The 18836-nt window shown below is 41.5% G+C and overlaps 1 protein-coding gene across 4 annotated transcripts in view; it reads right to left on the reverse strand.

The window, feature by feature from the left end:
* Nt5c (5' nucleotidase C) overlaps positions 1-18836 on the reverse strand; it is a 62217-nt gene that overhangs the window by 25800 nt on the left and 17581 nt on the right. For 3 of the 4 annotated variants that reach the window (XR_011046526.1, XR_011046525.1, XM_068387207.1), the window contains exons 3-4: positions 15286-15507; positions 5170-5211 (exon numbers count right to left, since the gene is read on the reverse strand). Coding sequence is in view for 2 of the 4 variants with exons in the window: in XM_068387207.1 (XP_068243308.1) it covers positions 5170-5211; positions 15286-15507 (264 nt within the window). In the remaining 2 variants the exon portion in view is untranslated. The remainder of the gene's footprint in view (positions 1-5169; positions 5212-15285; positions 15508-18836) is intronic. The other variant, XM_068387208.1, reaches the window with a different exon arrangement.

Consider the following 18836-nt stretch of genomic DNA (forward strand, 5'->3'; position numbering starts at 1 on the left):
CATCACATAACTTCCCTTACCAATATACAGTAATTCTCTTGTATGTGACACCACTTACTGATGTCTTGCATGGCATATTGAAGAAAGTATCAAAGATTCTAAACAATATCCTTTTTTCATCCCTAGATTATAATAATGTACTGTACATGGAATACATAACGCAAAATTCTTCTAACAGGAAAGATGCTCTTTGAACTTTTGTAACAAAACTGTAGGATGGTAAACATCCAGCATTAATTACCGGTACTGTATATGTTTTTGAATGCAACATCCATACATCAAGGCACTTCCCCCAATTTTGAGGGGTAGCCGACATCAAACAAATGAAAAAAGGGGACCTTTCCTCTCTACGTTCCTCCCAGCCTGACAAGGGACTCTACTGAGTTCGGCTGGTATTGTTAGGGTGCCACAGCCCACACTCCCGCATTATCAACCACAGATGAAGCTTCATAACGCCAAATCTCCTACTGCTGCTACCTCTGCGGTCATCCAAGGCGACCGGAGGAAGCAGCAGGGCCTACCGGAACTGTGTCACAATAGCTCCCCATTCATTCCTATTTCTAGCACGCTCTCTTGCCTCTCTCACATCTATTCTTCTATCACCCAGAGCTTTCTTCACTCCATCCATCCACCCAAACCTTGGCCTTCCTCTTGTACTTCTCCCATCAACTCTTGCATTCATCACCTTCTTTAGCAGACAACCATTTTCCATTCTCTCAACATGGCCAAACCACCTCAACACATTCATATCCACTCCAGCTGCTAACTCACTTCTGACACCCGTTCTCACCCTCACTACTTTGTTCCTAACCCTGTTTACTCAAGATACACCAGCCATACTCCTCAGATACTTCATCTCAAACACATTTAATTTCTGTCCCTCCATTACTTTCATTCCCCACAACTCTTATCCATACATCACAGTTGGTATAATCACTTTTTCATACAGAACTCTTTTTACATTCATGCCCAACCTTCTATTCTTTACCACTCCCTTCACTGCCCCCAACACCTTGCATCCTTCATTCACTCCCTGACGTACCTCTGCTTCCACTCCACCATTTGCTGCAACAACAGACCCCAAGTACTTGACTAATCCACCTCCTCAAGTAACTCTCCATTCAACATGACATTCAACCTCGCACCACCTTCCCTTCTCGTACATTACATCTCACAACCTTACTCTTACCCACATTAACTCTCAACTTCCTTCTCTCACATACCCTTCCAAATTCTGTCACTAATCGGCCAGCATGTAACTGTACAACTGTTTCATGCCTATGTGATGGGATGGAAAGAAAAGATGCAGGAGAGCCAGTTATTTTACCTTTTATTCCAGACTTATATTTACTCATTACCACAGACAAGAAGTTTTGTCCCATGTAGGAGTTGTGCTGGCTACACAAATACATCAGCAGCCATCACAGAAACAAGAAAAAAAGTGCCCAGGAACTTGTGGGTATACTCCCTTAAGTGGAAGGTTGGAAAGGTTAATTGGGATTACCAAACTTCTACCTTTACCATATGGTTGACTCCAAGAGTCTTCTTGAAGGCCATGGTGGAACTAATATCCCTGACTTTGTGAACTGTATTCATACAGTTACCTTGACCTCCTCAACACTCAAAGACATATGCTTTGCGTATTGTCTTACGAAGCCAAAATGAGACTGATCTTCGACACCTCTTTCTTGCTTCTCCCCATGCTAAGGAAGCAACATTGGTACTCAGGCCTGAGATGTTGAATCCTCTTCAGATTCCACTATGGACTCCTCACTGGACACAATTGCACTTCTCAATTACGACCTGACGCCTTGTGTAGAAAGGGGATAGAGAAGGTCTCAAACCTGTGGCTGGGTCTTGATGATTTCTAGGTTTAGGCCTGAAAAAAAAACTCCTTCCAACCCCTAGCAGGGGTAATTGCATAATAGACCATGGAATTACTGTCTTGCTAGCCATTAACTGTTGTTCTACCTCTCTGAGCTTGCTGATGCTTTGTCCAATGTTAAGATTCTCATTACTGCCGACACGGCATGCCCAGATACTTCAACCTCTGCTTGGGTTTGACATTTGATTTTTACCAATTTATCACAATCTCCAGATGAGGACAAAAGGCAAGAACAATCTCAATACTGCAGCAACAGCCTCTCTGAGAATGCCAGGATCAGTTAATTGTTGAGATACATCCAAAGGTTTATCCTGTGCGAGTGGGCCCAAGCTGTAACCAGAGAGAACACCTGGGGAGCAGTACACAGTCTGAAACACAGTCTTAAATTGGAACACCATACCACTGAGAACTGAGAAAAAAGCAGAGGCAATTCCAAGAGGACAAAAGTATAGCTACTTGCAAGTACACATCCTTCAGATCTACTGAAAGCAGATAGAACTGCATACAGACCCATCCTGAACTCTTCATTTGGTGAAGAAACTGGTTGAGAGGAGAGAGGTCGATGACCTGTCTCTAGGCCCCAGATGACTTCTCCTCCAGGATGAGTAAACTGTAGAAGACCAGAGATCCATTTCAAACTATCTCAAGGGCATTCTTCTCTATCCTTTCACCTCTGCCAGCAAAACCAGTGCTTTAGATGATGGTGGAGGTTTGTTTACGAACACTACCAGTTTGCGAGGTGGGGGGGAGCAAGGTCCATAAAATGGTAGTAATTACTAGTCCAAAGGAAACTCCCTACGCAGTTTGCCCCATCGCATGACACGCATCACATCACTTGTGGCAACACGACAAGGAATGCTGACATCATCATCCCCCTCTATCTCCCTTCAAAATTGGCTCACTTGGGGTCCTTCAAAACTGATCTGCTTAGGCGTCTCTAAAGGGCCATGTACAGGTAAGCACAAAATACCTTCAAGTAGAAGAGGTTGCAGGCAGTCCCAAACAGGGTCTACAAAAGGTTGCAGTAGTTTTCTCTACCCTTGATCATGCAAGCATGGCCCCGCACCCAAAGGTTTGACCGCAGGCACCCTAAAAAAGCCAGAACCCTTGAAAGACTGCACAATGGAACAAAAGTCCTGCAAACGCAATTCTTCTAGGAGAGGGACGCTCCAAAATCAAGCCATTGTTCTCTAGTCTTGTGTAGTGCCATGGCCTTCTATTGTCTTGGTTTAGAGTTCTCTTGCTTGAAGGTACACGCAGGCACACTATTCTACGTTTCTTTATTTCCTTTCCTCAATGGGCTATTTTCCGTTTGAGCCCTTGGGCTTATAGCATCCTGCTTTTCCAACTAGGGTTGTAAGCTTAGTAATTAATAATAATAATAATCTGACCACCTCAGCTCCAGAAAAGGCCTCAGTGTCAATCAATGACAAAGGTTTTGCCTGAAGGTGCAATCGTCACCTCACCCAGTTCATTGCACTCCCGAAAGAGTGCAAGACCGTCCAAAAAGGAACACAATGATTCTATATTCCCTGCTCCCATTGGTATTGGGCCAAGGTCCTATACATGAGGAGCAAAATAAACCTGTGTACACTCATACCTTGCAACCCAAGGACAGAACCTGCAATACAATGGGAAACTGATGACAGACCAGGTAGGTAGTTGTCAGACAGGAAGATCTCTAGCATTGATAAACATAGACACAGAAGAAAAACCTCAGCTCTTCCTTCTGTTGATTGAGTAGGATTGAGTAGGAGAGTGAGCCTTGGCCCTGTGTTCATCCCGTCCTAGTAGGAAAGGCCAACAAATGGCCAACATAAGGAGTGCACAGGCCCACACAGGGCTGTGCACCTGTGTCCTGCCAGGCGACTGGGGGAACCCAGGGCATGGGGCAGGGGACCACCTGCGTCTCATCCACTTTCTCCCTGCTCTTGACCCATTCTCTCTAGGTACGGAGCTGTGGGCATATGCCAAGAAGTGTCAGCAACAAGTGAACTTGATGAAGAGTTAAAGAAACTATTTATCTTCTTTGGCATTACCTTGGGTGCTGTAAAAGACAACTCTGGAGAACACTTAGCCTCCTCGATCCTACTGAAAACATAAGCGTGCCACAGAAGGGGAGGCCAAGATCTACATTCAGCACATGGGATGACTGTATACAGTCACGCTCCCTACAACAAGCACAGAGAGTGTATACATCTACCAAATCATCCGCTTTCAGTAATAACAAAGATAAAGAAATTAAAACCTTTAGATAGGTCTCAACAGTACATCAGTAATTGTTCCAGTCAAAGATAAAAGTAGAGTATCTTTGACAGGAGGAGGGGGGGATATTCCCCCACGCGCACCACCTGCTGTGAAATACCTTGGCAAGTTCAATGGCCATTCAAGCTTCACAGAAAAAAATTCCTTATCTTAAAGTATGAAAGGTTTTTACGTGTAGGTATAATCATTAGTTTGGAAGGAAAGACTAAACCCTTTGGCTTAATTGATTTTTCTTCAAATTATTTTGACCTTAATATCAATCCTTAGACTTTAAGAGATAAACGAATCCCATTCTCAAGGGTCAAAATTTCAGAGCGACCTTTGAAAATGGAATTAAGTCTTTCCTGAAAGTTGAAGATTATGTAATGTCAAGACAATTACACAGAGGAAATCAACTTTAAAAAATAAATAAAATACAGCAAGGGGTTTTATTTTTATTTTTTGTATTATGGTTAAAATTTATGTGAATTCTAATGAAGATTCTACCAAAAAGTGAGCTTCATGACTAGCAACTACTCATTAGATTTTGGTATATACAAAAGCAAATTTTAGAGAAAAGTGACCTTTTAATGAATGGATTCCTGACTTATATTTTTCAGTTTATTAATGCTGTTAAGATTAAGCCTTTGGTTAGGTTTGTTTCTCAGCAGGACTATACAAAAGTTTAAATATATCTTTACCAAAATTCTACTATTAAGTAAAATATCATTATTATTGCAGTTAGATTAAAGAATTCAAATAAAACTGAATTGTATTATGATAAAAAATTGCTCCTGATAGGTTGGAAAAATATAAACTTGACTCCCTTCAACCTTCAAAGCTATAGTTAGTTGCACTCTACACAAAAGTAATAAAAGATTATAAGTACAGTATGTTATACAGTAATTAAAATAAATACTGTACATCAAAATTACACTTATTTCCTTTCAGCTTTAATATCAAACAAAGCATAAATAAAGCATTTTAGAAATGAATATATTAAACATATTTAGAATGGTTCAAATACACAGCTAACTTACACACGAAAATTTTCCCATGGAATGATATTGTTCCCCGCTGTTCTGCGTGAAGATGGAAATTAAAAGTATGAAGCTTATTCAAAAGTTTCAAAGCATAAATCATAAGCTTTAAGATAACTTTGAGATAGAATAGATAAATGCATTACATAAAAATCACAGGACTTGAAAAATACACCAAATAAATCCTAGAAAAAAAAAATGTCATAAAAATATTTGTGTTTATACAAATGCAAACAATTATTTTTACTTAGATAATGGTCATCAGTCTGATTAAACATACCACCAATCCAAAATCAACCATCTTACAAAAATAATTTTCCAAATTTAAACCCCTTATGGTATTTGTGCAGCTATAAAATTCTCAGAGACAAAAATCCTCGGAAGACATAGGAGATGGAGGCAGGCTGCTGAAGGTAGGTTTGGGCCTGTGCATACAGTTCCAGTGGATAGCTTTCCCAAGATAAATAAAAAATGACACCAACGCAGGAGAAGCGTTGGTCTCTTCACTAGTTCTGTGCAGTACTCCTAAAAATCTCTCAGAATACTGCTTGAGACGATAAAACTCTACTAGGTAGTAAATAAATCCAGAGTAATAGAACACAGTAAATCAGGACATATCCTGCCTTACCACGAACTGCACAGAAGATGAGGATCGTTGTTAAAGTAGCTCATAAAGTTAATACTGTAAAAGGCTTACCAAGTAAGCCACAGATGAACAGGAAAAGGATATGCTATTGGCTAACAAAACAGTAATAGAGGAATTGAAAATAAAATAAAAGAGTAATTAAAATTATAGGATCGTCTATAAGTCAAACAAATTTGATTCAAACCTAGCAATTTCAACCCTTACACCCATATTCCCACTATGCACTCGAACCTTAAGTCCTACCTTGACAACCCTACTCTGTGCTAAAAGACAGGACAAGCAGCCTGGTCTAAACTATCCCCTGAAACATTAATCCCTTCTTACTTTTTACATTTTCCATCACTATCAAGTACCCTTTTTATACAAACATGTACTCTGAAATCTATTTATCTGGACAAATTGACTATTCTAAACACGGTAATAAACTCTCCTTGTAGGTACTTCTGTTTTCACTGCTGAGCCCTAAATGCACTAAACAGGGTATGGGGGCTTGTTTTCTAATAATAAGCTATTACTGTTGCATTTACCATATTAAAACATTTTAAAAGCACAAGAAGACATCCTTTCATTATTATTACTAATATTATTATTATTATTATCATCATTATTATTATTATAGCTATGCTACAACCTTAGTTGGAAAAGCAGGATGCTATAAGCCCAAGGGCTCTAAGAAGGAAAATATGCTGAATTAAGTCCTGCCATAAGGAAAAAAAAGCCAAACATGGAGAAAGATGAAGGTTATCCGTCACTCATGAACAACGTAGATAGAAAGAGATTGAAGGCTTGAGTAGGCACAGGAGGGACCACTAGCACTGATTTTGACTAGAAGAGCAAGTCTCAATACTAAGGTTGGCCCCCAAGAAGGGAGGGGTGTACAACAAAGAGGAAAAGTTTCAATTTTGATGTTGAAAAGCTCATGATTTGTAGATATAAGATTTGTAACTCGTACGTAAAATTCATAAAAATACTACTTTTATGTTTTTTCCAATTTGTATGGGGTAAGCACGGTTGCCTTCTTTTTGATGGACTTTGCTTTGGCTTCGGGGTAGACCGTAGTCTCGATCGGCTGCCCTGCCTGACATCGCTTAGACCCTGGTAGTGTATGTTACTACCACTGTACTGTAATTTGAAAAGCTTGTGAATTATAAATATAAGATAGGTAACTCAAAAGTAAACCAGAAAAATACTAGTGTAATTAGTATCAAGTCTTTGCTAGTCATCAAGCAAAACCAAAAAAAAAGAAGAAAAAAATCACAAAGAATTACCAAACTAACACAAAATAATCAACGCAATTATAACTAGAGAAACGAAAGCAGAAAAGAGGCCTATAGTGCTTAAAAAATGCCTATTGAAAATTGGTCACTTTTGATTTAAAATTCCTTTACTGGGATTCCATTGAAAATCTTAAATGAACATTATACAATGCAAAGCAGAAAGTTCTAGAAAGAAAAGCAATGTCATCAACACCTAATTGCCATTACACATAATCTACGTCTAGTAGTTACCAGTTTTTTCTTTTATTATTCATGTATATGAAAATTCTACAAAATATGTAACATTATATACTGTATCAATGAAAAGGAAATTTATTCAGCTATTCAATAATACTGTATACTGTATATTGTAAAGTACTATCTTTTATACATTTTTGTACAAAGATGAGTTGAGTAAATGTCCAGAAAAGAGCCCAAGGATCAAGAGCCACATCATTTGGTGAGGGGCTAGCACTCAAACGGTTAAATAACAAAAATACAAAAAATATAACACCACGAAATTCTGAAAAATAAGAAAGTCGTGGGTTTTGAGGATTGTGAACCTGCTACCTTAAACAGAAAATGAGAAAACTAACAATACCTAGGGGAACCATAAGCACATGTATAAACCTATTTGCAGCAGCTGCCATTTCTCTTTAAGGGTGTATGGTGCTTCGCATTGGCATAAATGTATAATTAGATTATGCATAAAGGTAATAAAGCTATGCTATGTTGTTTAGTAATGACCATAGCCAAACAAAGTTATATCCTTCAACCTTGATGTCCAGTTTACATTTGATTTCAATTCCTGTATTTGACTACACCTTTTCCATTCAATACTACATTTTTCATTAGTCTTTTTAAATATTTTCATAATGCAGTTAACAGATTAGTATTGCTTCCTATTCCAGGTGCTTTCAATGATCTAGAATCTATTTATGTAATATATCTGACTTTCAACATTAAGGTTGATGATCTTAAAATATGTGTAATTAGCCGAATACTATATCTTCTCCCACATGATTTTGTTACTGTACTACCAAATGAATAAGAGTATTCCGTATTTCGGTTTTCATAAAGCTCAGTGTTATGCAGTATTAACTATTGCTATTGCCTTGTCTTGACTTAGAATTTAATTAGTTGTTAGCTATACTAGGTTCTTGAATAATTTTTAGCCTTTTATTAGTCCCATTCATAATACTAGTTGTTAATATATATGCCACTATGGTTATGCTATCTTTGCCATTAAATCAGAGTTTAGATTTTAAATATGATATTTTGATTATAAAATAAATTTTTGAATATACTTACCCGGTGAATATATAGCTGCAACTCTGTTGCTCGACAGACAACTCTACGGAAAAACTCGCCAGCGATCGCTACACAGGTTGCGGGTGTGCCCAACAGCGCCATCTGTCGACCAGATACCCAGCTCTTATGTAAACAAAGACTCAATTTTCTCCTCGTCCCACTGCGTCTCTATTGGGGAGGAAGGGAGGATCATTTAATTTATATTCACCGGGTAAGTATATTCAAAAATTTATTTTATAATCAAAATATCATTTTTAAATATTTAACTTAGCCGGTGAATATATAGCTGATTCACACCCAGGATGGTGGGTAGAGACCAGTAATATATGTTTACATTTTATGAGCTAAGAGTTTTTCATTTCATTTTAGAAGTTATCAAAATAACAAAAACAAAATAAATAGGTACCTGGTAAGGAAGTCGACTTGAACAATTACTCTGCCTTTTAAGTACGTCTTCCTTACGGAGCCTCGCGATCCTCTTAGGATGCTGATCGACCCCTAGGAGCTGAAGTATCAAGGGTTGCAACCCATACAACAGGACCTCATCAAACCCCTAATCTAGGCGCTCTCAAGAAATGACTTTGACCACCCGCCAAATCAACCAGGATGCGAAAGGCTTCTTAGCCTTCCGGACAACCCAAAAAACAACATTAAAAACATTTCAAGAGAAAGATTAAAAGGGTATGGAATTAGGGAATTGTAGTGGTTGAGCCCTCACCCACTACTGCACTCGCTGCTACGAATGGTCCCAGTGTGTAGCAGTCCTCGTAAAGAGACTGGACATCCTTTAGATAAAAAGACGCGAACACTGACTTGCTTCTCCAATAGGTTGCGTCCATTATACTTCGCAGAGATCTATTTTGCTTAAAGGCCACGGAAGTTGCGACAGCTCTAACTTCGTGTGTCCTCACCTTAAGCAAAGCTTGGTCTTCCTCACTCAGATGTGAATGAGCTTCTCGTATTAACAGTCTGATAAAGTAGGATAAAGCATTCTTTGACATAGGCAAAGATGGTTTCTTAACTGAACACCATAAAGCTTCAGATTGGCCTCGTAAAGGTTTAGTGCGTTTTAAATAGAACTTAAGAGCTCTCACAGGGCATAAGACTCTTTCTAGTTCATTGCCTACAATCTTCGATAAGCTGGGAATATCGAACGATTTAGGCCAAGGTCGAGAAGGCAGCTCATTTTTGGCTAGAAAACCAAGTTGTAGCGAACATGTGGCTTTTTCTGACGAAAATCCGATGTTCTTGCTGAAGGCATGAATCTCACTGACTCTTTTAGCTGAGGCTAAGCATACCAGGAAAAGTGTCTTTAAAGTGAGATCTTTCAGGGAGGCTGATTGTAGCGGCTCAAACCTGTCTGACATGAGGAATCTTAGTACCACGTCTAAATTCCAACCAGGTGTAACCAAACGACGCTCCTTAGTGGTCTCAAAAGACTTAAGGAGGTCCTGAAGATCTTTATTGTTGGAGAGATCTAAGCCTCTATGCCGGAAGACCGATGCCAACATGCTTCTGTAGCCCTTGATAGTGGGAGCTGAAAGGGATCGTCCTTTTCTCAGGTATAAGAGAAAGTCAGCTATTTGAGCTACAGAGGTACTGGTCGAGGATACAGAGACTAACTTGCACCAGTCTCGGAAGACTTCCCACTTCGATTGGTAGACTCTAAGGGTGGATGCTCTCCTTGCTCTAGCAATCGCACTGGCTGCCTCCTTCGAAAAGCCTCTAGCTCTCGAGAGTCTTTCGATAGTCTGAAGGCAGTCAGACGAAGAGCGAGGAGGCTTTGGTGTACCTTCTTTACGTGTGGCTGACGTAGAAGGTCCACCCTTAGAGGAAGACTTCTGGGAACGTCTACTAGCCATCGAAGTACCTCGGTGAACCATTCTCTCGCGGGCCAGAGGGGAGCAACTAGCGTCAACCTTGTCCCTTCGTGAGAGCCGAACTTCTGCAGTACCTTGTTGACAATCTTGAACGGTGGGAATGCGTAGAGATCTAGATGTGACCAATCTAGGAGAAAGGCATCTATATGTATTGCTGCTGGGTCCGGGACTGGTGAGCAATAGATTGGGAGCTTCTTGGTCAGCGAGGTTGCAAAGAGATCTATGGTTGGTTGGCCCCAAGTGGCCCAAAGTCTCTTGCATACATCCTTGTGGAGGGTCCATTCTGTTGGAATTACTTGCCCTTTCCGACTGAGACAATCTGCCATGACATTCAAGTTGCCTTGGATGAACCTCGTTACTAGTGAGATGTCTTGACCTTTTGACCAGATGAGCAGGTCCCTTGCGATCTCGTACAACGTCAGTGAGTGGGTCCCTCCTTGCTTGGAGATGTACGCCAAGGCAGTGGTGTTGTCCGAGTTCACTTCCACCACTTTGCCTCGAAGGAGAGACCTGAAGCTTTTCAAGGCCAGATGTACTGCCAGCAGCTCCTTGCAGTTGATATGCATGATCCTCTGACTCGAGTTCCACAGTCCTGAACATTCCCGACCGTCTAATGTCGCGCCCCAGCCCACGTCCGATGCGTCCGAGAAGAGAACGTGGTTGGGAGTCTGAACAGCCAGGGGAAGACCCTCTCTTAGGTTGATACTGTCCTTCCACCAAGTCAGACAAGACTTCATCTTTTCGGAAATGGGGATCGAGACCGCTTCTAGCGTCTTGTCCTTTTTCCAGTGAAAAGCTAGATGGTATTGAAGCGGACGGAGGTGTAGTCTTCCTAATGACACAAATTGTTCCAGGGATGATAGCGTCCCTACCAGACTCATCCACAGCCTGACTGAGCAGCGTTCCTTCTTCAGCATGTTCTGGATGCATAACAGGGCTTGACTTATTCTGGGGGCCGACGGAAAAGCCCGAAAAGCTAGACTGTGAATCTCCATCCCTAAATACACAACAGTTTGGGATGGGACCAGTTGCGACTTTTCCATATTGACAAGGAGACCCAATTCCTTGGTCAGATCTAGAGTCCACTTTAGATCCTTCAGACAGCGACGACTGGAAGAGGCTCTGAGAAGCCAGTCGTCCAAATAAAGGGAGGCTCGGATGTCCGATAAATGGATGAATTTGGCTACATTCCTCATCAGCCTCGTAAACACGAGAGGAGCTGTGCTTAGGCCAAAGCACAGGGCCCGAAACTGGTAGACCACCTTTTCGAAAACGAATCTCAGAAAAGGTTGGGAGTCTGGGTGGATGGGGACGTGGAAGTAGGCGTCCCTTAGGTCTAAAGAGACCATCCAGTCTTCCCTTCTGACCGCTGCTAAGACTGACTTTGTGGTCTCCATGGAGAACGTCGTCTTTGTGACAAAGACATTCAGAGTACTGACGTCTAGCACCGGCCTCCACCCTCCTGTCTTCTTTAAAACCAAGAAGAGGCGGTTGTAGAATCCCGGAGATTGAAGGTCCGAGACTTTGACCACCGCTCCCTTCTCTAGCAAAAGAGACACTTCCCGTTTCAAGGCTCGTCTCTTTTCTTCCTTTCTGTACCTGGGAGAGAGATCGATGGAGACGTTGCTAGAGGGGGTTTCCGTACAAAAGGGATCTTGTACCCCTCTCTGAGCAACTTCACAGATTGTGCATCTGCGCCTCTCTTCTCCCAGGCCTGCCAGAAGTTCTTGAGTCTGGCTCCCACTGCTGTCTGAAGTTGCGGGCAGTCAGACTCTGCCCTTAAAGGACTTGGATCCTTTCTTCTTCCCTCGCTTCCCTTCGGCACGAGCACCTCCTCTGCTGGAGGCTCTGCCACGAAAGGGTGGAATAAAGCGAGATGCTGGAGTGTCCATCCTTGGTCTAGCTGACAAGGCAGGCAAAGGGGGAGCTTTGTGAGCTGAGGACGCAACAAGATCGTGAGTGTCCTTCTGCACTAACGAAGCGGCTATTTCCTTTATCAGGACTTCTGGAAAAAGGCACTTGGAAAGAGGAGCAAAGAGAACCTCAGATCTCTGGCACGGTGTAACTCCAGCAGAAAGGAATGAGCAGAGAGATTCTCGCTTTTTTAGGACTCCGGACACAAATGATGCAGCAAGCTCATTAGACCCATCACGGACAGCCTTGTCCATGCAGGATACAATGAGCAAGGAAGTCTCTTTATCTGTCGAAGAGATCTTCCTGCTTAGGGCTCCTAGGCACCAGTCTAAGAAGTTAAAAACTTCAAAGGCCCTAAAGATTCCTTTCAAAAGGTGGTCCAGGTCCGATGATGACCAACAAATCTTTGAGCGTCTCATGGCAAGGCGGCGGGGAGAGTCTACAAGACTTGAGAAGTCGCCCTGGGCAGAGGCAGGAACTCCCAAGCCGAGAACTTCTCCCGTGGCATACCAGACGCTCGATCTAGAAGAGAGTCTAGCAGGGGGAAAAGCAAATGCTGTCTTCCCTAAACTCTTCTTGGACTGTAACCAGTCTCCTATCACCCGCAAAGCTCTCTTGGACGAGCGTGCGAGGACGAGTCTAGTAAAGGTAGGTGCGGTAGAAGGCATGCCTAAAACAAACTCTGAAGGCGGAGAACGAGGAGCCACAGAAACAAACTGGTCAGGAAACAGCTCTTTGAAAATAGCCAAAACTTTTCTAAAGTCCAAAGAGGGTTGAGTAGACTTAGGCTCGTCCAATTCTGATTGTTGTTCATCTTGATGCGCAGCAACATCATCATCAGAAAGTTCCTCATCCGACAACTGATGAGGAAACGGCAACGGAGTGGGTAACGGCTGGTTTGCTGAGTCCGGTCGCACTGGTGCATGCGTGACTGAGCCGGACGCAACGTCATGGACCTGCTGCCCAGTCTGTGAGCTGGCAACAACCATGGTAGCGCGAGGACGCACAGCGTCTACCCGAGACTGTCTAGACTGACTGGGTTGCGCAGTGGAAACCACACTGGGTTGCGGAGGTTGACGCACCGCGTCAAAACAAGGCAACTCTGAAGGTTGTTGAACATCCAGAACGTCAAAGCCAACCTCCGTGCGTCGCTTAACGTCAACATGCGGCTGGCAGACCACACTGGAACGCATGGGTGGAGGAACTCTCTCAACTGGTGAGCGTGAGAAGGTTACCTCAGCGTCCACAGGACGCACAACCGATCGCTTGGAGGGTTGTAGGCTAGGTACTGCACTAGCTGGTACGGCAGCAACCTTCTCCGCATGAAAGTCCTGCATCAGAGACGTAAGCTTAGACTGCATGTCTTGCAGTAAAGACCACTTAGGGTCTACGGGAGCAGGTGCGGCGACAGACGGTGTTAGTGTCTGAAGCGGTACCGCTTTGCCTCTCTTAGGCGGTGAGCAGTCATCGGATGACGGCAACGAGTCCGAACTGACCCAGTGGCTACAACCGGGCCGTTGGACTTGTGCTGAAGGGACCGATTTACGTTTTAACGGTCGCGAGACCTTGGTCCAAAGTTTCTTGCGAGAAACACCTTCAGACGACGAGGTATAAATGGGCTCTCTCGTCTTAGGTAGGTAGGAGCGATCTTGGGGAGATACGCCCGATACCACGGAGGGAACGTCTGTTCGCTGATTAAAGCCTCTCGAACCCATGCGTCGTACGACATTGCTTCTCCCCTGGACTTGGGAGCTTGCAAGAGGTCCCGGACTAGGAGGACGACAGGCACGAACAGACGAACCCTCAAGCGCAACACTGTCCACAACACTATCACTTGGCACTTTAGCACTTCCCACTGCACTTTGGCACTTAAGCTCCTTAACATCCGCCATGAGCTGATTACGGTCACTAGCAAGGGACTCAACTCTCTCACCCAGAGCCTGGATGGCACGCATCATGTCAGCCATCGATGGTTCCTGAGTGCCAGGAGGGGGGTAGGAGCAACCACTACAGGGGAAGGAATAGGTTGTGGGGCATGAGGAGAGGATACATCAATAGATCGAGAAGAACTTCTCCTAACTCTATCTCTCTCTAGCCTACGTGTGTACTTTTGAAATTCGATAAAATCGAATTCCGAAAGGCCAACGCACTCCTCACACCGATCTTCCAATTGACAGGTTTTACCCCGACAATTGGAACAAACAGTGTGAGGGTCGATAGAAGCCTTCGGAAGACGCCTAGAACAGTCCCTAGCATTGCATTTCCTAAATTTGGGAACTTGTGAAGGGTCAGCCATTTTGAATTGGTCAAGGGAAAATTCCAAAAAACGATCTAAGTCATCAACAAAGAATCCGATACAAAAAAGAGTTCAAGGATTTATTTGAAGAAAAACCCTGCACAGCGAAAGCTCAAAACTAGAATATAGTACTTCACCAATTAGATGTGAAAAAACTCCAGTTTAGCAACAGCGAGTAAAGTACGTCTTGTCGACACGTCGACAGAGAGAAAATTGAGTCTTTGTTTACATAAGAGCTGGGTATCTGGTCGACAGATGGTGCTGTTGGGCACACCCGCAACCTGTGTAGCGATCGCTGGCGAGTTTTTCCGTAGAGTTGTCTGTCAAGCAACAGAGTTGCAGCTATATATTCACCGGCTAAGTTAAATATTTAAAATTTATTACAATGGCTTTGAAACTGCCCCAGCAATACTAACCTAATTTGTCACACTCTACCATTTAACAACTTTCATGCCCAGGTAATTCATTATAAAACTTATAAGTTCATGTGTTAGATTGTAACACCAGTAGATTGGGACTTGGTCTAGAATGTATAAAATGTTGGTGGTGAAGATAAAAACAATGGTTTGCATTTATAAAACAAATTGTTTTAAAAGACTTTCCATTGAATATTCACATTACAATAAAATTCGAAATGAGCTCTTCCCAAAAAATACCCTAGATATAATGAAAGAGAGATATTTTATATTTCACTACTGTTAAATAAATTATGGCAATATCCCTGCAAACCTGTCTAACTGAATATTGGTCATTCAATATCATTCCCATGACCATATTTTACTAATAATTTAAGTAAAAACTTTGCTTACTTACGCCTCTTAGATGTCCTTCAACATAATATAAGGGTAAAGATCTACTTCCATATATATCTATAACTTCTTCAGGTTTAAGGTCTGTAAGACCACGGTATATAGAGCCATTTTGAATTTGTTGAAACTGGTCCAGCTTCATTAAGAGACCATGCTCTATGTCATAATGAAGGCCGCGGACAGCAAACTCGCGATTGTACTGGAGATCTTTGATTTCATCTGGATACTGTGGAAATAAGATTTTGTGGTTACTATCAAGAACATTGTACTGTAAACTACAATAATTTCTAATTTATTCATACTGCAATATGACTTAAATACTGTATACTGAAAACATAATCATTGTCAAAGTTTTTATTATAAGGGATAATAAGTGAAAGTCTATACAAGTTTGATAAAGACAACCAATGATGTTATTCTATTGAAGCCTGAAAAGCAATTTTAATAATAAGATTTATTGTTTTAACACTTATCTTGGAGTCTCATAGCTAATTCCCACAAAGCTTGAGCTTCTTGACCTCAAAATAAGGCAAAATAAATCTCTCAACCTTGATATCCCTTCTCTCTGGGAGACCAACTAGTGCAGTATCATATTTTTACTGAAGGGTAGAAACCATGCTTGGTGGTCTAAGAGAACCAATCAATCTCACGAACTCGTTCTATTAAAATGGTTAAAAAGGTGTATCAACTCTCAAATACCTTACTTGTTAGTTACATAGCTGATCACAAGACTTCTGAGGAGTTAGGAAAGTGAGATAATTGAAAAAGTCATGAACTAAAATAATATCAATAACAATTCTATTTCTCCCCTCACATAATTTTCATACCATTCCATATTTGCATTTACTGTACCATAGAATTAAAATTTTTTAAGTAATCTGTATTTTTCCTAACAATACAAACCTGAATTCTTTACATTATAATAGTGCAAACTGGGACACGGTTTTTAATACTACCGAGGTGTCAACAACCGTACTGATACACAACCATAACGACTGTTACCAGTTGGTAGCGGGGTGCGTAGCATCTCTCCCTGCTCACTCACTACAGCTCCACTTTGATTACAGATGGGACTTCTGTGGGTAGGTGATGCTAGATAACATTTGTGTAAATCAAGGTTTATATAGCTAGGAAAAATATACTGTACATTACTTCTAAATTTGTCATTTCTTTCGATACAAATATAAACCATTGTTCTTTACATAGGAGACTCACCCTATGGTGGGTGGAAGACCTCTTTCCAACTGGCTGGAACTTTATTAGCCTGGATTGCTTCATCTAATCATAGAAATGTGTGAGATAAGCATCCTGACACCTCGTTAACCAGTGGCATGACACTACCATCAGGTTGATGGCCCGTGCAAGGGTGGGAAGTGAGTGTAAGAATACCGTGACACGGTCTAGCCAAAATATAAGCAATAGATTTGCAAATATAAACACTATGATTTACTCAGACCCCATCTCTCACTCACAAGCAGAATGAAGACATAATAAATATCACCATATATATAACTAACAGCTACACAAGACCTAACTGCAGGTAAGGCCCAAGAAGATGAAGAAAAGAAAAGAAGCCAGTAATTTTTTCCATTCATCCCAGACTAAAACCATAACCTTAGTCCTTGAACTACTGCTAATAGTCCTGTGATGGAGCAAAGAAAGCTATACCACTTGCAGAGCACCCATCTATACTAAATTTTTTTCAATGAGGTGCATTTACACTCGCTCTCAGGGGTGCCCTTTTAGTTCAGAAAAGTTTCCTACTAGCTGATTGGTGTAAAGTATTTAGTCAGAATAGCATTATTGTTTTTGAATAATTACCACGTAATGTTAATCGAAACTTATTTACTAACATTAATTTCTCCCTCAGATATAGGTTTTATCAATAAACAATGTCAACAAATAAAGAGATTATGAAGTACAGTACTGTGATGGCAAGTCTAAATTTAATAACACCCGCCGAAGTCAATTACAGGAGCTTGTTTTCGGATGCACGCTGCATAATTTCGTAACTTTTCACATATTCTAACACAAACTGTGAGGGAAGGTACAAGGAGAGGGAGGAAGAAGTCAAGATTTCTTCGAGGAATACCCAGAAGATGAAAAACCCCTTTTAGACTTCTTCCTCCTCCTGCACACCGGTTCAAATGAGATGATGCTCACTCCCCACACTCATTGCATGGAGAAGTTGCATACACGAGTGTCTTATGCACGAAAGGCAAAGCAAGTGAGGATCCGTCTCTACAAATGAAATAAATACTCTGCAAGAGTGGCCTGCTATGCCAGGACAAACCCGCATGTTGTGCAAACCTTAAAACACACATACCGCTCACACCTGCGAAAGAGTAGATTAATAAAGTTCAAGACCAGTTCCAGGAGCATGGAAGAGACTGTCCGTTCTTAACGACGACTGAAATCAAAGTGGGCTTGTACCGAGTGAGTAGGGGCCCGGTTCTTACCCGCTACCCACTAGTAACAACCAGATCAGTTGTTAACACCTTGTTAAAAGTTTTTATATCTGTGTTCCAGCTTGTGCTGTTATCTTCTATGTACAGAACAATGGTTTGTATTCTGGTCGGAACAAATATTGATAAAAACAGTAACCCCAGGATATACATACATACATATGCAAAGGCACTTCCCCCAATTTTGGGGGGTAGCCAACATCAACAAATGAAACAAAACAAAAAGGGGACCCCAGGATATACCCACCGCTAAAACTTTCTAATACTCTAAGCAACATTTGGGACCCAACAATATTTAGGATATTTATAATTAGTGATGCTCTAAATAAATTTTGTATTTAAATAGTTACTATATCATGCATCATTGTGATAAGATTTAAAGAGAAGACATGTTGAAACATTTATGAACCACTGAAAATTAGATTTGCAACTACAGTACACAAAATGAAAGATAAATAGCACCGAGTATACTTTGCCTTGAGAATAAAAACATAAAACTGGCAACTTCTACCAAGCAGGAAGGGAGACTGCTTTCCTTTTGCCAGAGGTATTTTCACCAAAGTAGAACCTTCTATCAAGAGTCCTTTATTCCCTACTCCTGGGCTAGGAAGAATGGGCTGGCTGCTGATTGCCACTTCTGCTTGTAGCTACACACTAGTCTCTTCTCATTGTTCCCTTGACTATAGCCAAGTCCAGTTTGCCTAACAGCTTCATAATCTCTTCTGGAGACAAGTAAAGGTCCATACTGTCTGCCAGGAGGAGATTCTTCAAGTTGGAAGAGGAAACTAAATTCCAGAGCTCTCTTCTTGCTGCAACTCTGTTCTTCATGACCATGTTAACCAACATGTAAAGAATCATATAAAAAACAGACAAAGCTTGACCAAAATAAGCCAACAACCCTTTAGCATTTAAAAGATATCTTCTGATACATTGGGTCTCACATGATAGTGCTGGTCAAACCCAAGACCTTTGTTACTAGTTAGCCAAGAATTCTAGATATTTTGGCATGGGGCTTTGGGACCTTGTGATCTGTTTTATTTGGGTGGAATATCTAGATAGTTCTTAAAATGTTCTGATATTTTGGTCCAGG

This window comes from Palaemon carinicauda, chromosome 14 (assembly GCF_036898095.1).
Source record: "Palaemon carinicauda isolate YSFRI2023 chromosome 14, ASM3689809v2, whole genome shotgun sequence".
In the NCBI taxonomy this organism is placed as follows: Eukaryota; Metazoa; Arthropoda; class Malacostraca; order Decapoda; family Palaemonidae; genus Palaemon; species Palaemon carinicauda.